Source organism: Mercenaria mercenaria, chromosome 9 (genome assembly GCF_021730395.1).
Source record: "Mercenaria mercenaria strain notata chromosome 9, MADL_Memer_1, whole genome shotgun sequence".
Lineage (NCBI taxonomy): Eukaryota > Metazoa > Mollusca > Bivalvia > Venerida > Veneridae > Mercenaria > Mercenaria mercenaria.
The window spans coordinates 18,808,647-18,827,820 of record NC_069369.1 but is presented as its reverse complement, the minus strand read 5'-3'; the positions used below and the strand labels follow the sequence as shown (position 1 = coordinate 18,827,820).

At 35.9% G+C, this 19,174-nt stretch overlaps 1 protein-coding gene across 1 annotated transcript; it reads left to right on the top strand.

Annotated features, from left to right (window-relative positions):
- Positions 1-119: 119 nt before the first annotated feature.
- Positions 120-15,854, top strand: LOC123546616 (ubiquitin domain-containing protein 1-like). Its single transcript, XM_045333048.2, has 3 exons — positions 120-254; positions 7,774-8,010; positions 9,172-15,854. The coding sequence occupies exons 1-3, from the start codon at positions 185-187 to the stop codon at positions 9,561-9,563; spliced, it is 699 nt and encodes a 232-aa protein (XP_045188983.1). The 5' UTR covers positions 120-184; the 3' UTR covers positions 9,564-15,854.
- Positions 15,855-19,174: the final 3,320 nt, after the last annotated feature.

Here is a 19,174-nt window from a genome sequence, read left to right as displayed (position 1 = left end):
TCATGTTTATTCGTAAAATACGGACCATTAACTATTTGCAGTTAAATTTTGTACTTAAAAATTTCTTCGCTTGTAACATTTTTATCGAAACACCTGCACAAATTTATTCACATCAGTGACGTCACTGGAAAAGCCCAGGGAAGGAACTGTCAATTTTTTGAGTCCCTAAACCCCTCTAAACGATATGGGAGGGTGTTTAGGTAGCCATAGACACCGTGATCATTCATCCAGAGAGTCTTCAGATGTTGCTGGAAGTAAGTACTAGCAAATAAAACAAGTAACACATGTGAAGTGTTAATGCCCGTCAAAAATTTTGACACTTCTTTGTTTTGTTTACATCACATGTTCTGTTTTTATTTTCATATAGTGATTTTATGTCTTTTTGACAGGCATTTTAAGTATGTGATCTCAAGATATAATTTTCATTGTAGACTACATCATTTGAGCTTTACATTATATGATAGTTATATACATTATGTTTAGCCTTACTCATTTGGCTTGATATTTTATAGGAATTAAGTGTCTAGCCATCTGGTAACCGCAGGCCTAGCTTACCAGATGAGATGGCTAGCATAACCTCTGGGCTTTTTCTAGCTGTCCAGTAATCGATTTGTTAATGAAAAAGTAATTATATTATATACTTTTATCATACATGTGATTAGTCAAACTAATCCGACGCATATAGTTTGTTTTATATTGTGACAGATCAGACTGTAAGAATAGGTAGAGCTATTGGACTCACCCATGTGTCAGCATCCGTGTTGGCGTCCGAGTCACGATTTGGTTAAGTTTTTGTATGTAAGCTGGTATCTTAGTAACCACTTGTGGGAATAGATTGAAAATTCACATACTTATTCACTGTGATAAACTGACTTACATTGCACAGGTTACATAACTCTATTTTGTTTTTTTACAAAATTATGCCCCTTTTTCAACTTTTAAGATTTTATAATTATGTAAGCTGGTATCAGAAATTTTAGTTAAAGTTTTATATCATGTAAGCTAGTATCTCAGTACCCACTGATGGGAATGGATTGAAACTTCACACATTTGTTCACTGTCATGATCTGACATGCAATGCACAGGTTCCATAACTCTACTTTGCATTTTTACAAAATTATGCCTCTTTTTTGACTTAGCAGTGTTTCGGTTATTTTTTGTATGTGTAAGCTGTTATCTCAGTACCCACTAATGGGAATGGATTGAAACTTCACACAATTGTCCATTGTCATGAGCTGATATGTATTGTACAGGTTCCATAACCCAGTTTTGCAATTTTACAAAATTGTAGCGTGCACGGTCTAGCTCAGTATATTCAATATAATATAATTTTCCTATGGGCTTCCTTGCCGAATGATTGGAAAATAAATGATTCTTAAAATGATTGGTGAACTATAAAATAATTAATGCTAATCAATCTATCTCAATTTAACTGATGACGAGCACTCCAAATTCGTGGATGGGATCTTGTAGTATGGCGATTCACAACAAACAATGCCTGAGGTGAATACCATACATTAAGATTTTACCTAAATACTACTAGATGTCAAGTTCATATCGTCGTGGCCCTTAAACGAAACGCAATGTTTTGAGTAAGAACTCAGACTATGATAGGAGGTCAAGAACCCAATAGTATATGGTAATTATTTCTTATTTATTATCGCTCGGCAGCTTGGCAGATTCACATAATATATTTACTTTGACGTTGTTGACTCCTCGGTAGCCAGGCAGGTTCTCATCTCTTCGTGGCGCTGGCCGCGTATTTATAAGTTTCATCCAACTGTAATTAATGAGCGCTCAGTGATTATGACAAAATCAAGCTCCTTAGTACAATGATCATGGAAGTGCGTAATTTGTCCTTAACTTGTGTATTTTCCGTAATTAGAGTCTAAAACTGTCGTAATTAACGTGTCAGTAGATAGAACTTTCTTTTCTAGGAATTCATAAAAGATTAGTGCTTATTTCATTTAGTCTATCATCTAAAATATTGAATTATGACGGATCATCAGCGGTTCGAATATGATTGGGTCTAACTATTCTAGGTACGAATCATAAGGTATGCGGTGACTAAATTATATCAAACATCCTGATAGAGGCATCTCGCCACATTACCCTCTCCTCCGAGTTCATGCGCCCCGCATGACATTTAGAAACATAACTTCGTATTCATAAATTACGACAAACTGAAAAATGCAGAGTATATCGAGGCATTGTTTAAATATTTCTCTCTGAAACAATGCATACATAAGACAATATCTTTCCTTTAATCTTAAGTTGTTATCAATCACATAGCATATTGAAAGTCAGTTTTTCTAAATCTCAGACTGTCATCATATTTCAAAGATGATAATCAGAATCACATGTTCATCAGCTCTTCCACTGAGATCTAGCCATTATCGTCAACGTAAAATTTGATACTTGATGAATAAGGTTTATAAATAGTTTCACTATGTTGCATTTTCATATGCTTTTTCAAGTATGCAAGTTTTAACATAACTTTATTACATATGTTACATGTCCTCTCTAAATCATTCTTCTTTGAACACTCGACAATATGGGTTTCAAACCTTATACCTTCTGGTATATGTGTCCTGCACACTGGGCATATTGGCAGAAGTTGACGTTTCTTCATCTTGTCCGCCATGCTAATATCTTTGCAAACATCTGTATTTTGTAAGGAGTCTACGTTTTGGACTTTACTGTCGCTGTCTGTATGAACCTTTCTTTTCCTACGGCGTGTCCGTCTTTTATTCGGTTCATCAACTTGTCCTGGCTGACCAACTTGGTAACAACCTATTCTTCCTGTACAGAACAAGTTGAAAGTTTGTCCACGGATTTGGATGGTATTTTGTACAATGTCTATGCTTACATCATACATCCGCATAAAATCAAGGCCCAGTACCACGTCCATGTCGATCTCTGCAAATATGACAGTAGTACGCCAATATCTGTTGTTACCAAATAAAATTGACAGCTCTGTCTGTCCTTTGACTTTCAAATAATGCCCACTCGTTGATGAAACTTGGAAGTCAAATTCTTTCAGAGTGTGATTATGCTCAATTGAGCTCCAAAATTTGTCGGATATGAGAGTCAAAGTTGCTCCCGTATCTATCAAACAATCTACTGACTTCCTGTCAATACTTGCTGTGACATATAAACCTGATTTTGGCACGCTTGGTTTATTGAATCTGCGGTCGTCTCTTCTTTTGCCTGCCTCCGATCTCAAATCTGAGCTGCCTGGTTTAAAATTATAATGGAACTCTCGTTTTCTATTCTTGGGAGGAGAGTTTGTAACACCCGAATTTGAATGTTGGTATCGTCTTTTCAATCTATCATCATTTGATCGGTGATAAGGTGCTTGTCTGTATTTACCTTGTTGTACTCGTCGTCTATCATAACCGTATGGTCTATGCATGGATCTATTTTCAGTCTTATTGTATTGTCCTTGGCGTTTCAAACTATCTACGCTATGTTTAAGATTCAAAACTACGTTTTTAAGATCTTCAATTTCTTTTGACTGTCCCTCATTTTCTGCGCTTCTAAAGATTCCCTGTTGTTTCTTTTCTGCACGATAGAAGGCCTCCAACTCCACTGCATGTCTGACGGCATCGTTTAGGTCCGTAGGCCTGGCCTGCTTAATTTTGAGACGCATTTCTGAACTCACAAGGGCGTCGATGAATTGTTCCTTAGCCAGGGTCTCCCGAACGTCGGCTGGGGCATTAGGATATGCCAAGTTAGCTAGACGTCGGATATCCTGTCCCAGTTCGGCCATTGACTCTGTAGCTTTCTGTTGTGTGTCTCTCAACTGAACCCTATATAACTCGGTTTGATTTCTCGGTGAAAACCTATCTTCTAACGCTCTTATTAATTCATGATAATCCGTAGTCTTTGAAATAAGGTTGCCAAAAACTCCCTGGGCTTGTCCTCGTAGTGATACGGATAGATATAAGCCTTTCTTGTTATCATCCCAGCCATTTAAAGTAGCACATGCATCAAAGTGTGCCTTATAATCTGTCCATGCACTTGTCCCGTCATATGTGGCTGGTTTCACCAAAGTCGTCTTACTGGAGCTTGCTACTTTTGTATCATCACTTGAATCCGAAGTTTGCTTATCCTCAATTTTTGGTGGATGGGCAACCTTTTTAATGCGCTCCGTCACAAATCTATTTGCCTTGAATGACTCTTCTTTATCTTTTGATGTAGGTGTTTCTGGTAACAGACGTCTAGGCTTCAATGGCCCTTTATGTATCGTAGATAACCCTTCGTCAGGTCTGCCTGGTGGTATCATTTTAAAGACATACTTTTTATCACTCTGTATTGGGGTTGAGGTGCCAATATCACTCAAGGTCTTATCTATTTCTTGTTGTAACTTTGAAATCTCTCGTTCAAGTATCAAAATCCTATTTTGTCTTCTCAACCTATCAACCTCTTCAACCATGGTTTCGTCGTGATGAGGTAACCCAAAAGTGTGCTCAGCCATCTTTTAGCGTGGATAAGATAGCCTATATGAAGCTATGAATATGCCCCACGTTGGGCGCCAAATTTTGTAGCGTGCACGGTCTAGCTCAGTATATTCAATATAATATAATTTTCCTATGGGCTTCCTTGCCGAATGATTGGAAAATAAATGATTCTTAAAATGATTGGTGAACTATAAAATAATTAATGCTAATCAATCTATCTCAATTTAACTGATGACGAGCACTCCAAATTCGTGGATGGGATCTTGTAGTATGGCGATTCACAACAAACAATGCCTGAGGTGAATACCATACATTAAGATTTTACCTAAATACTACTAGATGTCAAGTTCATATCGTCGTGGCCCTTAAACGAAACGCAATGTTTTGAGTAAGAACTCAGACTATGATAGGAGGTCAAGAACCCAATAGTATATGGTAATTATTTCTTATTTATTATCGCTCGGCAGCTTGGCAGATTCATATAATATATTTACTTTGACGTTGTTGACTCCTCGGTAGCCAGGCAGGTTCTCATCTCTTCGTGGCGCTGGCCGCGTATTTATAAGTTTCATCCAACTGTAATTAATGAGCGCTCAGTGATTATGACAAAATCAAGCTCCTTAGTACAATGATCATGGAAGTGCGTAATTTGTCCTTAACTTGTGTATTTTCCGTAATTAGAGTCTAAAACTGTCGTAATTAACGTGTCAGTAGATAGAACTTTCTTTTCTAGGAATTCATAAAAGATTAGTGCTTATTTCATTTAGTCTATCATCTAAAATATTGAATTATGACGGATCATCGGCGGTTCGAATATGATTGGGTCTAACTATTCTAGGTACGAATCATAAGGTATGCGGTGACTAAATTATATCAAACATCCTGATAGAGGCATCTCGCCACAAAATTATGCCCCTTTTTAGCTCATCTGATTTTTTGAAAAAAAATTATGAGTTATTGTCATCACTTGAGCGGTTGTCGGCGTCGGCGTCGGCGTCTGCGTCGGCGTTGCCTGGTTAAGTTTTATGTTTAGGTCAGCTTTTCTCCTAAACTATCAAAGCTATTGCTTTGAAACTTGGAATACTTGTTCACCATCATAAGCTGACCCTGTATAGCAAGAAACATAACTCCATCTTGCTTTTTGCAAGATTTATGGCCCCTTATGTACTTAGAAAATATCAGATTTCTTGGTTAAGTTTTATGTTTAGGTCAACTTTTCTCCTAAACTATCAAAGCTATTGCTTTGAAACTTGGAATACTTGTTCACCATCATAAGCAGACCCTGTACATCAAGAAACATAACTCCATCTTGCTTTTTGCAAGATTTATTGCCCCTTTTGGACTTAGAAAATCAGTTTTCTTGGTTAAGTTTTATGTTTAGGTCAGCTTTTATCCTAAACTATCAAAGCTATTGCTTTAAAACTTGCAACACTTGTTCACCATCATAAGTTGACCCTGTATAGCAAGAAACATAACTCTGTCCTGCTTTTTGCAAGATTTATGGCCCCTTTTGGACTTAGAAAATCAGTTTTCTTGGTTAAGTTTTATGTTTAGGTCAGCTTTTATCCTAAACTATCAAAGCTATTGCTTTAAAACTTGCAACACTTGTTCACCATCATAAGTTGACCCTGTATAGCAAGAAACATAACTCTGTCCTGCTTTTTGCAAGATTTATGGCCCCTTTATGACTTAGAAAATAACAGATTTCTTGGTTAAGTTTTATGTTTAGGTCAAGTTTTTCTCTTAAACTATCAAAGCTATTGCTTTGAAACTTGCAACACTTGTTCACCATCATAAGCTGACCCTGTACAGCAAGCAACATAACTCCATCCTGCTTTTTGCAATAATTATTGCCCCTTTTGGACTTAGAAAATCATTTTCTTGGTTGAGTATTATGTTTAAGTCAACTTTTCTCATAAACTATCAAAGCTATTGCTTTAAAACTTGCAACAGTTTTTCACCATCATAAGTGGACACTGTACATCAAGAAACATAACTCTATCCTGCTTTTTGCAAGAATGATGGCCCTTTTTAGACTGAGAAAATCATGGGTAGGACAATATTTCTATTACACAAAAAAATCAGATGAGCGTCAGCACCCGCAAGGCGATGCTCTTGTTCTACTAATATTCATTCAGTTGACAAGACTGTTGAATAGTTGAGCATTGCTGTCCTCCGACAGCCCTTGTTTTATCAATAGTGCAACAAATTTATTTAATTTATCACATTTTTATGGCTCAAAAAATAGCAATATTTTACTTGTACACAAATACTCAGCCGATAAGTCTTGTAATTATGGTTTCTCAACTGGTAAAAATGGACGTTTGACAAATTTAATATTAATGACAAAAAGAGTTAAATGTAGAAATAAATAACTGATTCTTACCTTTTTGCTCATGTTTAGGGCATGCCATAAACATGCTAAAAGGGGATTTCAAGATCCTTTTTCTTTTTTTTCTGTATGCCATACCTTTTAACTCAAAGCTTTACCTTTACATTAAATTTGAAACTTCTGTTCACCAAATTTATCTTTGCACAATAACAACAGCAGCATTGGAACATTTTTAAACAACAACAGGAACTTATGAGCAACAGCATTTTTAAAACAAATATCGATAAGATGTAGGTGCGCAACTTATTGTCTAAAGTATGATACAAAAGAAAAGTACATAATTCATTAAATAAATTACCATATATATGCCTAGAAAACACCTATGGGACAGGCAAGGTGTCTGGCTACAAAACGGCTTGAATGCAGGCAAGATGTCTTATTACTAGACAGTTGAGACATTTCCTTATGGAATATCTCATCTACCCACATACATATAATTGCAGTTTTTCACAGTATTTTATCAGTAGCAATGTAACACTATATTTTAATGTTTATAGTTCTGTGACTTATGATTGATAGTGTGACAGCAAAATATTGGGCACATTCTATACCTAATGGTGCCATCTAATGATCTATTTGCATACAATAATTGATTTTTTTTATGGTTTCAGCTAGTTCAAGAATGAACAGCAACATAGCATATCAAGAAACACAGCAGCATGAGAGTCTGTTTGGACAGACCTATTGCTAGCCTACCCACTGCCAGACTTTAATGATACCTGTAGTTTCTCTCACTCGTAACTGCAGTATCACAACTTATATATACCTCATTTAACTTTCAGTAGTCTCTGTTTATAAACAAGAAGGCAGAAATGGTCGTTATTTGCAAGATCACAGACTGTGACAGAGAACAAACTTATACTTGTTTTTCCATTGTTTATTTACCCAGTGTGAAACTTATTTTTTTTCTAAATTCAGTCTCACTTGGTAGAAATCAACCACTACGGCCTGAAAGACCTAAATGGAAGAGTGATGTGCCCTTGACTGAGGGACAATTAAGAAGTAAACGTGATGAATTTTGGGACACAGCCCCTGCATTTGAGGGACGTAAAGAGATTTGGGATGCTCTGAAAGCAGCAGCATATGCGTTGGAGACAGGGGACCATGCACTAGCTCAGGCTATTATAGATGGTGCAAGCATTACACTGCCACATGGTGGGTATTGAATACTTCATATTTTGATAGTTTTTGTCATTAAGTTTACTATTATTAATGCTCATTTCTGACCAGGGTTTTGAATAGCAAAAGACAAAAATACTTTCTATAGAACCATTTACCCAAATATTGAGTAAATATTAATTTTGTATTTAAATAGTTATATTTGTAATTCTTGTAGTGACAGGCTACAGTGCACATTTCTGTAAGCAGCTGCATAACATTTTATGTAACAATTTGCTTATAAATTTATGTCAAAGTTTAACACATTAACATTTTTTTATGAAGTACAAATTTTATGTAATACAGTCGACATTGTATTAAGAGACCGCCCAAGGGACTGCTAAAAAGTGGTCTCTTAATGAATTTCAGTCGGGTGAAGAGAAAAGTCATTTTTAACTGTTTAATATGTAACTGTATTTATTATGAACATACATATATGTATATATCTTTCACAAACTGAAAGTTATAGCTTGATTGTTTATCAGTTTGAATGTTACATACGTTAATTGCATTCAGGCAGGTGCAAAACGTACTCGCTAATTACAGAGGTGAAGAAATGCCTGGCGGGAATTAGGTACCCGGTTGCTTAATAGATACTTTTGTTGAATATTTTACCTGTCGAGATTACATTAATGTGGTCGCTAGTCATTTAATGAAAAAGCTGTTAAATGGAATGAATTTTTGTACTGAAAATGTTTGGGAGAGATTTTGACCGGTCTTTTAATACAAAAATCGCTTAACAGAAGTGGTCGCAAGTACGATGTTGACTGTAGGTTGAAATGAATAAAAAGAAGTGTAAAATTGCTTTAAGTTGATAGATTGGAAATGACAATCTTCCATGTAAATGCGATTTTGTAGACTTGTACGTTGTTTCAGTATTATCCGATCATTAATGTGGCATATGTTAGCACATGGATTTTTGTAGGTACCAGAATTTGCTACTGGGATTACTTACCAAACAGACAATACTGATATAATTGATATGATTCTACCGCTTTAATTTATTTGAATTGATAAAAGCAGTAGTTACTTTCCATAGAAAAACTTTCTTTACCTTTCCCTTTTCAGGTAAATTTAAGCAGTAATATAATGCTATGAATAATCGATCTGCTTTGGAAAAAGTAGTTTCAACATGCATACCATTGATTTTTTTTTCAGGAACACTAATGGACTGCTATGATGAATTAGGAAATCGTTATCAGTTACCAGTGTATGTACTAGGATCACCTACCAATCTGATTGAGGACACGAGTGAGAGTGAGGCTGGCCAGGAAGTTGACAGTAACAACCTTCCTGGCATTGAAACTGTGATAAAATTCCGACTTTCGTCAACGAACAAAGACTTAAAAGTAAAAGTGCGGACTACGGACACCATGCTTAAGATAAAGAAAAAATTGTTTGAACTTGAAAAAGTTGAACCGTCAAAACAGCGATTTTTCTATGCGGGAAAAATGCTGAATGATAAACTTAAGATAGAAGATGTGAAAATTCCAAAAGGAAATGTGATTCAGGTGATAGTATCACCGTCAGAGACAGAGGAAATCAGCTGAGGATAAAAAACATCTAGATAAAAGGTTGTTTCAGCACCTAATTATAGTGCCCGTACGAAAATGCCCATATTAAATACCTGTACATCTATCTCTTTGGCAACAAAAAGCTCGTACACTCTTTGGCAGAGTAGCCTCAATAAATTTGCCCTAAATTACTGAAACATTTAAGAACTGTATTCTGTTATCTAAAAACGAAGTAAGAAATTGAAAGCAAAGATAAAGGTTTTAATTATGTGATGGTCAAAATTTGTTTTTAAATAATGGTGAAATACTGATTTGGTTGCCAGGCTGTGACTTCACGTTTGCCTAGAAACATTACCAGGTTAGTTTTATCATGTACCGAACTGTCATAAGTCAACACTGTATTCAGTTTTTGCCATTCACAGAGGAAATCCTGTCATAATGAGGGGAGCATCTTTTGAGAGAATCATTTGGAACTGCAAGGTCAGTTTCAAGTATAGTACATTGTGAATAAGTATAAAAATAGTGCAAAAATGTCACTGGATAGAAATTAACTAGTTACCGTGGAGATACAATTCATGAATCTTTCAGTAACAGACTTGTATTTTGATTTTACGAGGTGAAATAGTTCCAGTCATTTAGGTTTAAAAGAAGTAAATGGTCTTAAAAACTGAAATTACTGAAATTTATTGTTGTCTCACATTTTACATGTATACTGAAAATCGATCACTTTTCTGTAAAGATACAAATTGTGTATTTAAGGATAAGATATGCCTTAATAATACATGTACATGTTATTGTTCTTACCCATATAATTTTTTTTACAAAATGGCTGACATGTATTTATGTACATTATGTTGTCAGTGAACCTAAATATTTAATCAGTTTACTTTTTAAGAAAGTCAAGCTTATTTTTATTTATAAACTAATATTCCATTTCATATCATTGATACTGATAATCAGAGTTGTGATCATTTTAATACAATCTTTGGCTTCACAAACTAATGTATATAATACCTTCATACATGATTGACCTGTCCATGTTTTTCTACTCTTAGACTAGTAGTAATGACAATGGGCCTGTCAAAAAGCTACTGTACAGTCATTATACAGAAGCATTAAAAACAGTCTTAATCAATCATAGGTGACAAGTATGCTTGCTTTTTAGAAAAAGATTTTCAGATCACTATGCCTGTAGTTCTTGCTTTAATGAATTACAACCAGAATAACATGTCAATATTAATTTTTTGTCGCATGGCTCAAACAATACGAAATGGGTTTTTAGACCCATCACAAAATGTGTCCAGGTCAGTTACAAGTTTAATCAGAAACAACCAGCCATATGTTCGAGTTTTGGGACAGGTTCCCAAATGTATTATGTCTAACTGTAAAAATGACTTTGTGTAAGTTTGACATGTACTCTAAGTTTAGTCTGTAGTCTATTGGAATTTATTTGTAGACACATCAGATTTCAGTACATGTGTACTTGCATATATTTCTGTGTGAAAACCTTGATAGGCTCTTGGTTGTTTCAGCATCGGTTCATATTTATATATTCTGCTTAGGTGAAAACTCACATTATTTTCTCTGTAATTAATTGTTTTAACAAAAAATTGAGAGGTGTTAGTATCTACAATGCGTACAACCTAGACTGTCATATGATACAGAACATCAAGTTTTTGTTGTAATTTTAGTCTGTTTCTCAATGGTTTTCTTGGACACTTAATATGTACGTGATACAGTTTAACTGCCTTTAAAGAGCTAGAAATTTAAGAATTATGCCGATTAAAACCATTGCATTAAATAAGTTACAATAATGTTTGAGCATCAGATACAGTATATGCAAGTGACCTTGACGGTTGACCTAGAAGTATAAAAATTACAGTAACTCATATTTTTAGAAGGTCTCAGATCTGTTACTTTCAAAAGCATTAATGCATAGTTTGTACTGTTGAAACAGATTTAAGTAATATTTTACAATAGAGGAAACACATTGCCTTATTTACATACAAAATGCACAGGTACTACTTAATAAATGAATTGTTTTCCATGTACATTTTCATTTTGACACCTGCACATTTGGAAACATGGATGTTGCATGATTTTCGGAGATGAAGTCTTTCATTGTTTTCTGTAGCTTCTGATTTTTGAAGCTTGGTGTTAATTTGGACACACCATTTAGTTATTGGAATAAATAATATAATATTATATTATAATATTATATTATAATGTATGAATTAAAATGTACACTTTCTGTCTCTTAGCTGTAACAACTGACTGCTGTTCACTTAGGACTCTGATATTATATATATATATTTGATGTGTGGTATGTGAGTCCAGTTGACCAGTTAGGGCATTATAACTTACTCTGCTGATCAGGTATGCGTAGAGAAAATGGAATTTTCTTGTTTTACGCCAATATAAATCTTGGTTTAAGCATTTCAAGTGGTGTTCAAAAATTTTAATTTAGGCAAGTAATTACATTGTAGGAAACTTCACACAAGTTTGAGATTCCACCATATGTGTATATAAGCAGATTTTATCCTAATTTGCATACATGTGGTGATTTCACCCTCAGGTCCCTAATATGCATACATATGGGAGATTTTATACTACTGTGCATACATATGGATGATTTCACCCAAGTGTGCATACAGGTAGGAAATTTCATCGAAGTATGCATACATGTGGGAAGTTTTCCATAAGTGTGAACTAAAATGCAAGATTTCACACTAGACGTACTGGAGTAGAGTGTATACAGGTTGGTGTGCAATGTTTGATTTCAGTTTCTTGTAGACAGATGGTTATGCAATGGATTTTATAATTAATTTACATAACAGATTTGGATCTTGCTATATAAACAGAATTTAGATATGCATACATATAAAGGCGCATGCAAAATGTCTAAAACAGTAAAGCTTGTTAGGGCAGAGCTTTTTAATATATTTAGAAATTATTAACAATTAGGTGCGCATAGATATTAGAATTTCTGTTAATACTGGCATCCTGGTATTGCTTGAAATATGCCGAGTTAAAATGTAGAATTTTGCTAGTGTTTAAGTTTGTGTTTAAAACAGCAGGCTTTAAGAGGGTCTAGAAAGATTTAGTAAAGCCTAACCCTGTTGAAGCTGATCACCATTTACCATTATGATAATAGTAAAAATTCTTAGTTTGTTCTGAATTAAAACCATTAACACTTGGTATGTCTTACAACAAACATTTTCATTATATTTTGTTTGATGAATTTATTCTGTACACAATAAAGCGGGCTGTTCTCTTTTGGGATTTACACACTCACAATTTAGTTCATCCACTTAGCTCAATAGGAAGAGCGCATATCTGTGGATCACAGGGTAGTGAGTTTGATCCCCAGACGAGACATCTGTTCTCCAGGACATTTTGATAAAAGACATAAGTCTGAAATCATTTTTCCTCATACCTCTGATTCATGTGGGGAAATTGGTAGTTACTTGTGGAAAATAGATTTGTACTGATACAGAATCCAGGGACACTGGTTAGGTTAACTGCCCGCCATTACATAACTGAAATACCATTGAATAACACCTTGAAAAACGATGTTAAGCCAAAAACAAACAAACACTATTTGTAAGTAATACCTAGCAATATTTAGTGCAAATGGCCTATCATATACATTAAGGACAATGATTTTATGTAATATTATGTACTACTAGGTAGTGTATTGATAATTTGCTTTGTTTTAACAGAAAAAAAGCACTCGTCTGGCACATTTTTGGGGACATTTAAAAAAAGGGTAGCCAGTGTCATATTAAGGTTCATATAATACCTAAACTATGAGGCTTGTACATTTTCACAAAGGGCTTTTAACCCTTATCATGCTAGACACGATTGATTCTGCCTTTGCGACCAGTGTAGATCATGATCAGCCTGCACATCCATGCAGTCTGATCATGATCTGCACTGTTCGCCATTCAGTCAGTATCTTTTTGGTAAGCACCCCTTTTAACAGTTAATGGTACTGTCCAAATTGAAAGGTGGACAAGTTCATTAGAGAAATTTAGCAGGATAAGGGTTAAGAAATATTTATGTTACCTTCATAACATTACTACCTTCAGAACTTTATTACCTTCAGAACTTTAGGTCGCCATTTTAGCAGAATGGAGTTGCTCTGACCACACCTTACTTCTACTGATGCATTAACCATTGTTATATAATTATTTACATTAATTGTGTATGTAAAAACCATTGAGATATTAAGTATTGTTGTTTATTACTGTTGCTTTTAATTTTTTGCTTTAATAACATATATATATATTTTTGTTTTATACTAGCTTATTCTACATGTTTAAGCATTTTTGTCACTTGTTATTCAAGAGTAAATTTATGTAATTTATTGTCATTTTTGTCTAAATGCAGTATATAAGTGTGAGGATCGGACAGCATGTGCGAATATATTGGGCAGCCCATGTCAGTATACCGGATAAGCTGTATCAGTTATTGTCAGTTTCGTGGGCATGAAGTTTCATGATTTTGGTCAAAACAGCAATTTTGTGGGGATATGAATTCATGGATTTCAGCTTTTAAACAAAAAATGAATGGGAATTTTACTTGATTGTTGGGATTAAATTTTGTGGATTGACTCAAACACAAAATCCACGAAAATTAGTCCCCACGAATATTAACAATTTCACAGTATTTGGGATTATGCTATACATTTGTATCTGTAAACAAAAACAAGATTTGTTAGATATTTGGAATAATGTGTGTTGATTTACTGTACAAGTTTTGGTGTATCTTTGGAGAAGCCTTTGTCGGTATTTTGAAGAAAAAAAATTGGTAAATAGAAAAACCTGTGTCATACAAGTTTAAAAACTCTGGTAATTACTTAACCCTTGTCAGTATACCAGAAAGTCTTACAGTCAAGTGTTTGTGTATTAAAATGTATTGTAAACTTTTTGAGATTTAATATTCCAGTATATAAATTGGCCATAAAAGCATTTTTAGCTTGACTATTCAAAGAACACTGGTAGGTAGAGCTATTTGACTCGCCCGTGTGTTGGCTTCCCGATTTGGTTAATTTTTGTATGTAAGCTGGTAACTCAGTTACCACTTGTGAGAATGGATTGAAACTTCACACACTTATTCACTGCGATAAATTGACTTACATTGTTCTATTTTGCTTTTTTACAAAATTATGCCCCTTTTTCAACATAATTTTTTCTTAACTTTTTGTATGTAAACTGGTATCTCTGTACCCATTAATGAAAATGGATTGAAACTTCTCACACTTGTTCCCTGTGATGATCTGACATGCACTGCTTAGAGTTCATAACTTTGCTTTGCATTTTTACAAAATTATGCCTCTTTTTCGACTTAGCAATTTTTGTTTCTTTTGTTGTAAGCTAGTAGCTCAGTACCCACTAATGGGAATGGATTGAAATTTTACACACATGTCCATTGTGATGTGCTGACATGCATTATACAGGTTCCATAACTCTGTTTTGCATTTTTACTTTGCATTTTTACAAAATTATGCCCCTTCTTGACTTTTATGTTTATTTAGTTGACAAGGCTGTTGGATAGTGGAGCGTTGCTGCCCCAGGTTAATGCCTGAAATGCACAATAAAAGTCGTTTGTACAGTAATTAGCATATACCAGCTTTTAGATACTTGACTGATTTAAGCTGGGGTTTTTAAAACTTTATTTTCAGGAATTTTTCCTGTGGTGTTTAATTATTCGGAAGAAAAGGAGTATGGTTTCATATGCATAATGTGAGAGATGCCTACCATAACTGTTCAAAGCAGCAAAAGGAATTGTTAATATCAGTTATGTATAATATCTGGACAGATTTCCCCTCAGCAAAAGTCTGCAAAGTTGGCCAAAGTGTTACCAATCAACTTTTTTTGAAAAGAGATAAAGTCAGCACATGTTTTTATGTAAAATTATTTGATTACTGCAGAGGTTGAGATATTACAAATGGATTTGTAAACATGTTTGGGAAGTTCTTTTATATATACTGACATTGTAAAACCTGCCTGATGGCTCCCTACAACTAATTGTAACATGATTTAACTTCAATGTTTGGTTAACTTGTGCTTATAAATTTCTGCAGTTATATTCAATTATTTACTGTTATAGATTTTGACATCTAAGACACTTGTTGAAATGTGTACCTGCCAAATAACTTACATGGCTTTTGTCCACCAGTGCAGACACGAGAGGGCTGAGGATTCTGTCTAGTGGAAGGCTATGTCCTTATATCATTTGTGTACATGTTTTATGGAGATGTGAATCACTATGTGCAATATGTGTTTTCATACAAAGATATCAAATAAAGCAGTTCTGCATTCCTGTTTTAGTCAGATTTCTTATTTAGTTTGCTGTTAACCAGCTGGGAAAGTTTCTTTATACGAGCCGTAGCATGAGAAAACCAACATAGTGCATTTGCACTAAAGGCTTCTCTAATTGCAATAGGCTTTGAAAGTGAACAGCATGGATCCTGACCAGACTGTGCAGGTTGGTCTAGATCCATGCTGGTCGCATATGCACTATGTTGGTTTTCTCATGCTGTTGCTCAATTATGAATTCTGATTTCACAAATTCAATCCTTCAATCTGGTTTTCTTTGATGCTTTCGCCCAACTCTTGTCATATATATTCAAGTTGTTAAGTAATAACGCTCATTATGTCTCCCCCAGGAGACATATTGTTTTTGCCCTGTCCGTCCGTCCTTCCGTCCGTCCGTACGTCACACTTCATTTCCGAGCAATAACTGGAGAACCATTTGACCTAGAACCTTCAAACTTCATAGGGTTGTAGGGCTGCTGGAGTAGACGACCCCTTTTGTTTTTGGGGTCACTCCGTCAAAGGTCAAGGTCACAGGGGCCTGAACATTGAAAACCATTTCCGATCAATAACTAGAGAACCACTTGACCCAGAATGTTGAAACTTCATAGGATGATTGGTCATGAAGAGTAGATGACCCCTATTGATTTTGGGGTCACTCCGTCAAAGGTCAAGGTCACAGGGGCCTGAACATTGAAAACCATTTCCGATCATTAACTAGAGAACCACTTGACCCAGAATGTTGAAACATCATAGGATGATTGGTCATGAAGAGTAGATGACCCCTATTGATTTTGGGATCACTCCTTCAAAGGTCAAGGTCACAGGGGCCTGAACATTGAAAACCATTTCCGATCAATAAATAGAGAACCACTTGACCCAGAATGTTGAAACTTCATAGGATGATTGGTCATAAAGAGGAATTGACCCCTATTGATTTTGGGGTCACTCCATCAAAGGTCAAGGTCACAGGGGCCTGAACATGGAAAACCATTTCCGATCAATAACTAGAGAACCACTTGACCCAGAATGTTGAAACTTCATAGGATGATTGTACATGCAAAGTAGATGACCCCTATCGATTTTGGGGTCACTCCATTAAAGGTCAAGGTCACAGGGGCCTGAACATTGAAAACCATTTCCGGTCAATAACTTGAGAACCACTTGACCCAGAATGTTGAAACTTAATAGGATGATTGGTCATGCAGAGTAGATGACCCCTAACGATTTTTGGGTCACTCTTTGAAAGGTCAAGGTCACAGGGGCCCAAACATTGAAAACCATTTCCGATCAGTAACTTGAGAACCACTTGACCCAGAATGATGAAACTTCATAGGATGATTGTTCATGCAGATTAAATGACTCCTGTTGTTTTTGGGGCCACTCCGTTAAAGGTCAAGGTCACAGGGGCCTGAACATTGATAATCAGTTCTGATCAATAACTTGACAACCACTTGACCCAGAATGTTGAAACTTCATAGGATGATTGTACATGCAGAGTAGATGACCCTATTGATTTTGGGGTCAGTCTGTTAAAGGTCAAGGTCACAGTGGCCTGTTCATGTAAAATAATTTTTTGGAAATAACTTGAGAACCACTTGACCTACAATGTTGAAACTTAATAGGATGATTGGACATGCAGAGTAGATGACCCCTATTTATTTTGATTTATTTGATCAAAGGTCAAGGTCACAGGAGCCTGAACAGTGACTTGAGAACCACAAGGCCAAGAGTGTTGAAATTTAGCGGGATGACTGGACATGCCAAGTAGATGATCCCTATTGCAGCCAACCTTGCTCCTGACCCCTATTGACTTCTTGCCTATAAGACTTTGCATTGGGGGAGACATGCGCTTTTTTACAAAAGCATTTTCTAGTTTTGAAATTTTTATGCCCCCAAAGGGAGGCATATAGTTTTTGAACCGTCTGTCGGTCTGCCCGCAATTTTCGTGTCCAGTCCATATCTTTGTCATCCATGGATGGATTTTGAAATAACTTGGCAGGAATGTGTACCACAGTAAGACGACGTGTCGCGCCCAAGGCCCAGGTCCTTAGCTCAAAGGTCAAGGTCACACTTAGACGTTAAAGGTCATTTTTCATGATAGTGCATTGATGGGCGTGTCCGGTCCATATCTTTGTCATCCATAGATGGATTTTCAAGTAACTACGCATAAATGTGTGGCACAGTAAGACGACGTGTCGCGCGCAAGACCCAGGTCTGTAGCTCAAAGGTCAAGGTCACACTTAGACGTTAAAGGTCATATTTCATGATAGTGCATTGATGGGCGTTTCCGGTCCATATCTTTGTCATTCATGAATGGATTTTAAAATTATTGGGCATGAATGTGTACCACAGTAAGACGACGTGTCGCGCACAAGACCCAGGTCTGTAGCTCAAAAGTCAAGGTCACAGACGTTAAAGGTCATATTTCATGATAGTGCAATGATGGGCGTGTCCAGTCCATATCTTTGTCATTCATGCATGGATTTTAAAATAACTACGCATGAATATGTGGCACAGTAAGACGTGTCGCGCGCAAAACACAGGTCCATAGGCCAAAGGTTCTAAATTCTAACATCGGCCATAACTATTCATTCAAAGTGCCATCGGGGGCATGTGTCATTCTTTGGAGACAGCTCTTGTTTGCTATACAGCTAAAAACAATGGCATCAAATACAAATGTCTGCAGTTCCTGTTTATCCATGTTTTTTTTAATCAGCAAGATGTTTTCATACTTTCCAGGTGTTAGTGTGGTATAAGCATAGTTTGATTTCTATTGCTATTGACTTCTATTGCAATGTTACTGTCAAAAACATGGTTCCTATCTCATAGGTCAAGGTCACAGTTGGAGATCAAAGGTCGTGTCAGATCTTGTCCGGCCCGTAACTTTGACATGCATTGAGGAATGTTGTTTATATCTGGCACGAATGTTTAACTCAATGAGACGGATTCTATCTCAAAGGTCGAGGTCACAGGGGGGCTCGACATGTTGCCTGTGGGCATCTAATTCTATGATCTGACCTAGTTTTTAACCTCTGGTAAACCAGTTTTAAACTGAAACCTGGAATTCATAGAGACAAACATGAACTTCTGCAAGCCGACTGCACATCTTCACCACTGAAGAAATCTACCTCTAAAATGCCAGAAGTTGGGGTTTTGAAAACAGAGTAATACCTGTGAGAGGCAAGAGATTCAGTCATTGACATCAATCACTCAGCCAAGGAGGCCACATTACATTCCTTTCTCACTGCCATTACTTCCTTTTCACAGTAAGTCTTCATTTGTTCAAAGAAAATCTGTAAGTTTTCCTACCAAAGAGGGAGGACC

Bases quoted from the DNA above. Each gene is read 5' to 3' on its own strand.
- LOC123546616 (XM_045333048.2), top strand. From the start codon at position 185: ATGGGAGGGTGTTTAGGTAGCCATAGACACCGTGATCATTCATCCAGA. The intron at 255-7,773 runs GTAAGTACTAGC...TTCTAAATTCAG, and splicing joins GTCTTCAGATGTTGCTGGAA to TCTCACTTGGTAGAAATCAA. The intron at 8,011-9,171 runs GTGGGTATTGAA...TTTTTTTTTCAG, and splicing joins AAGCATTACACTGCCACATG to GAACACTAATGGACTGCTAT.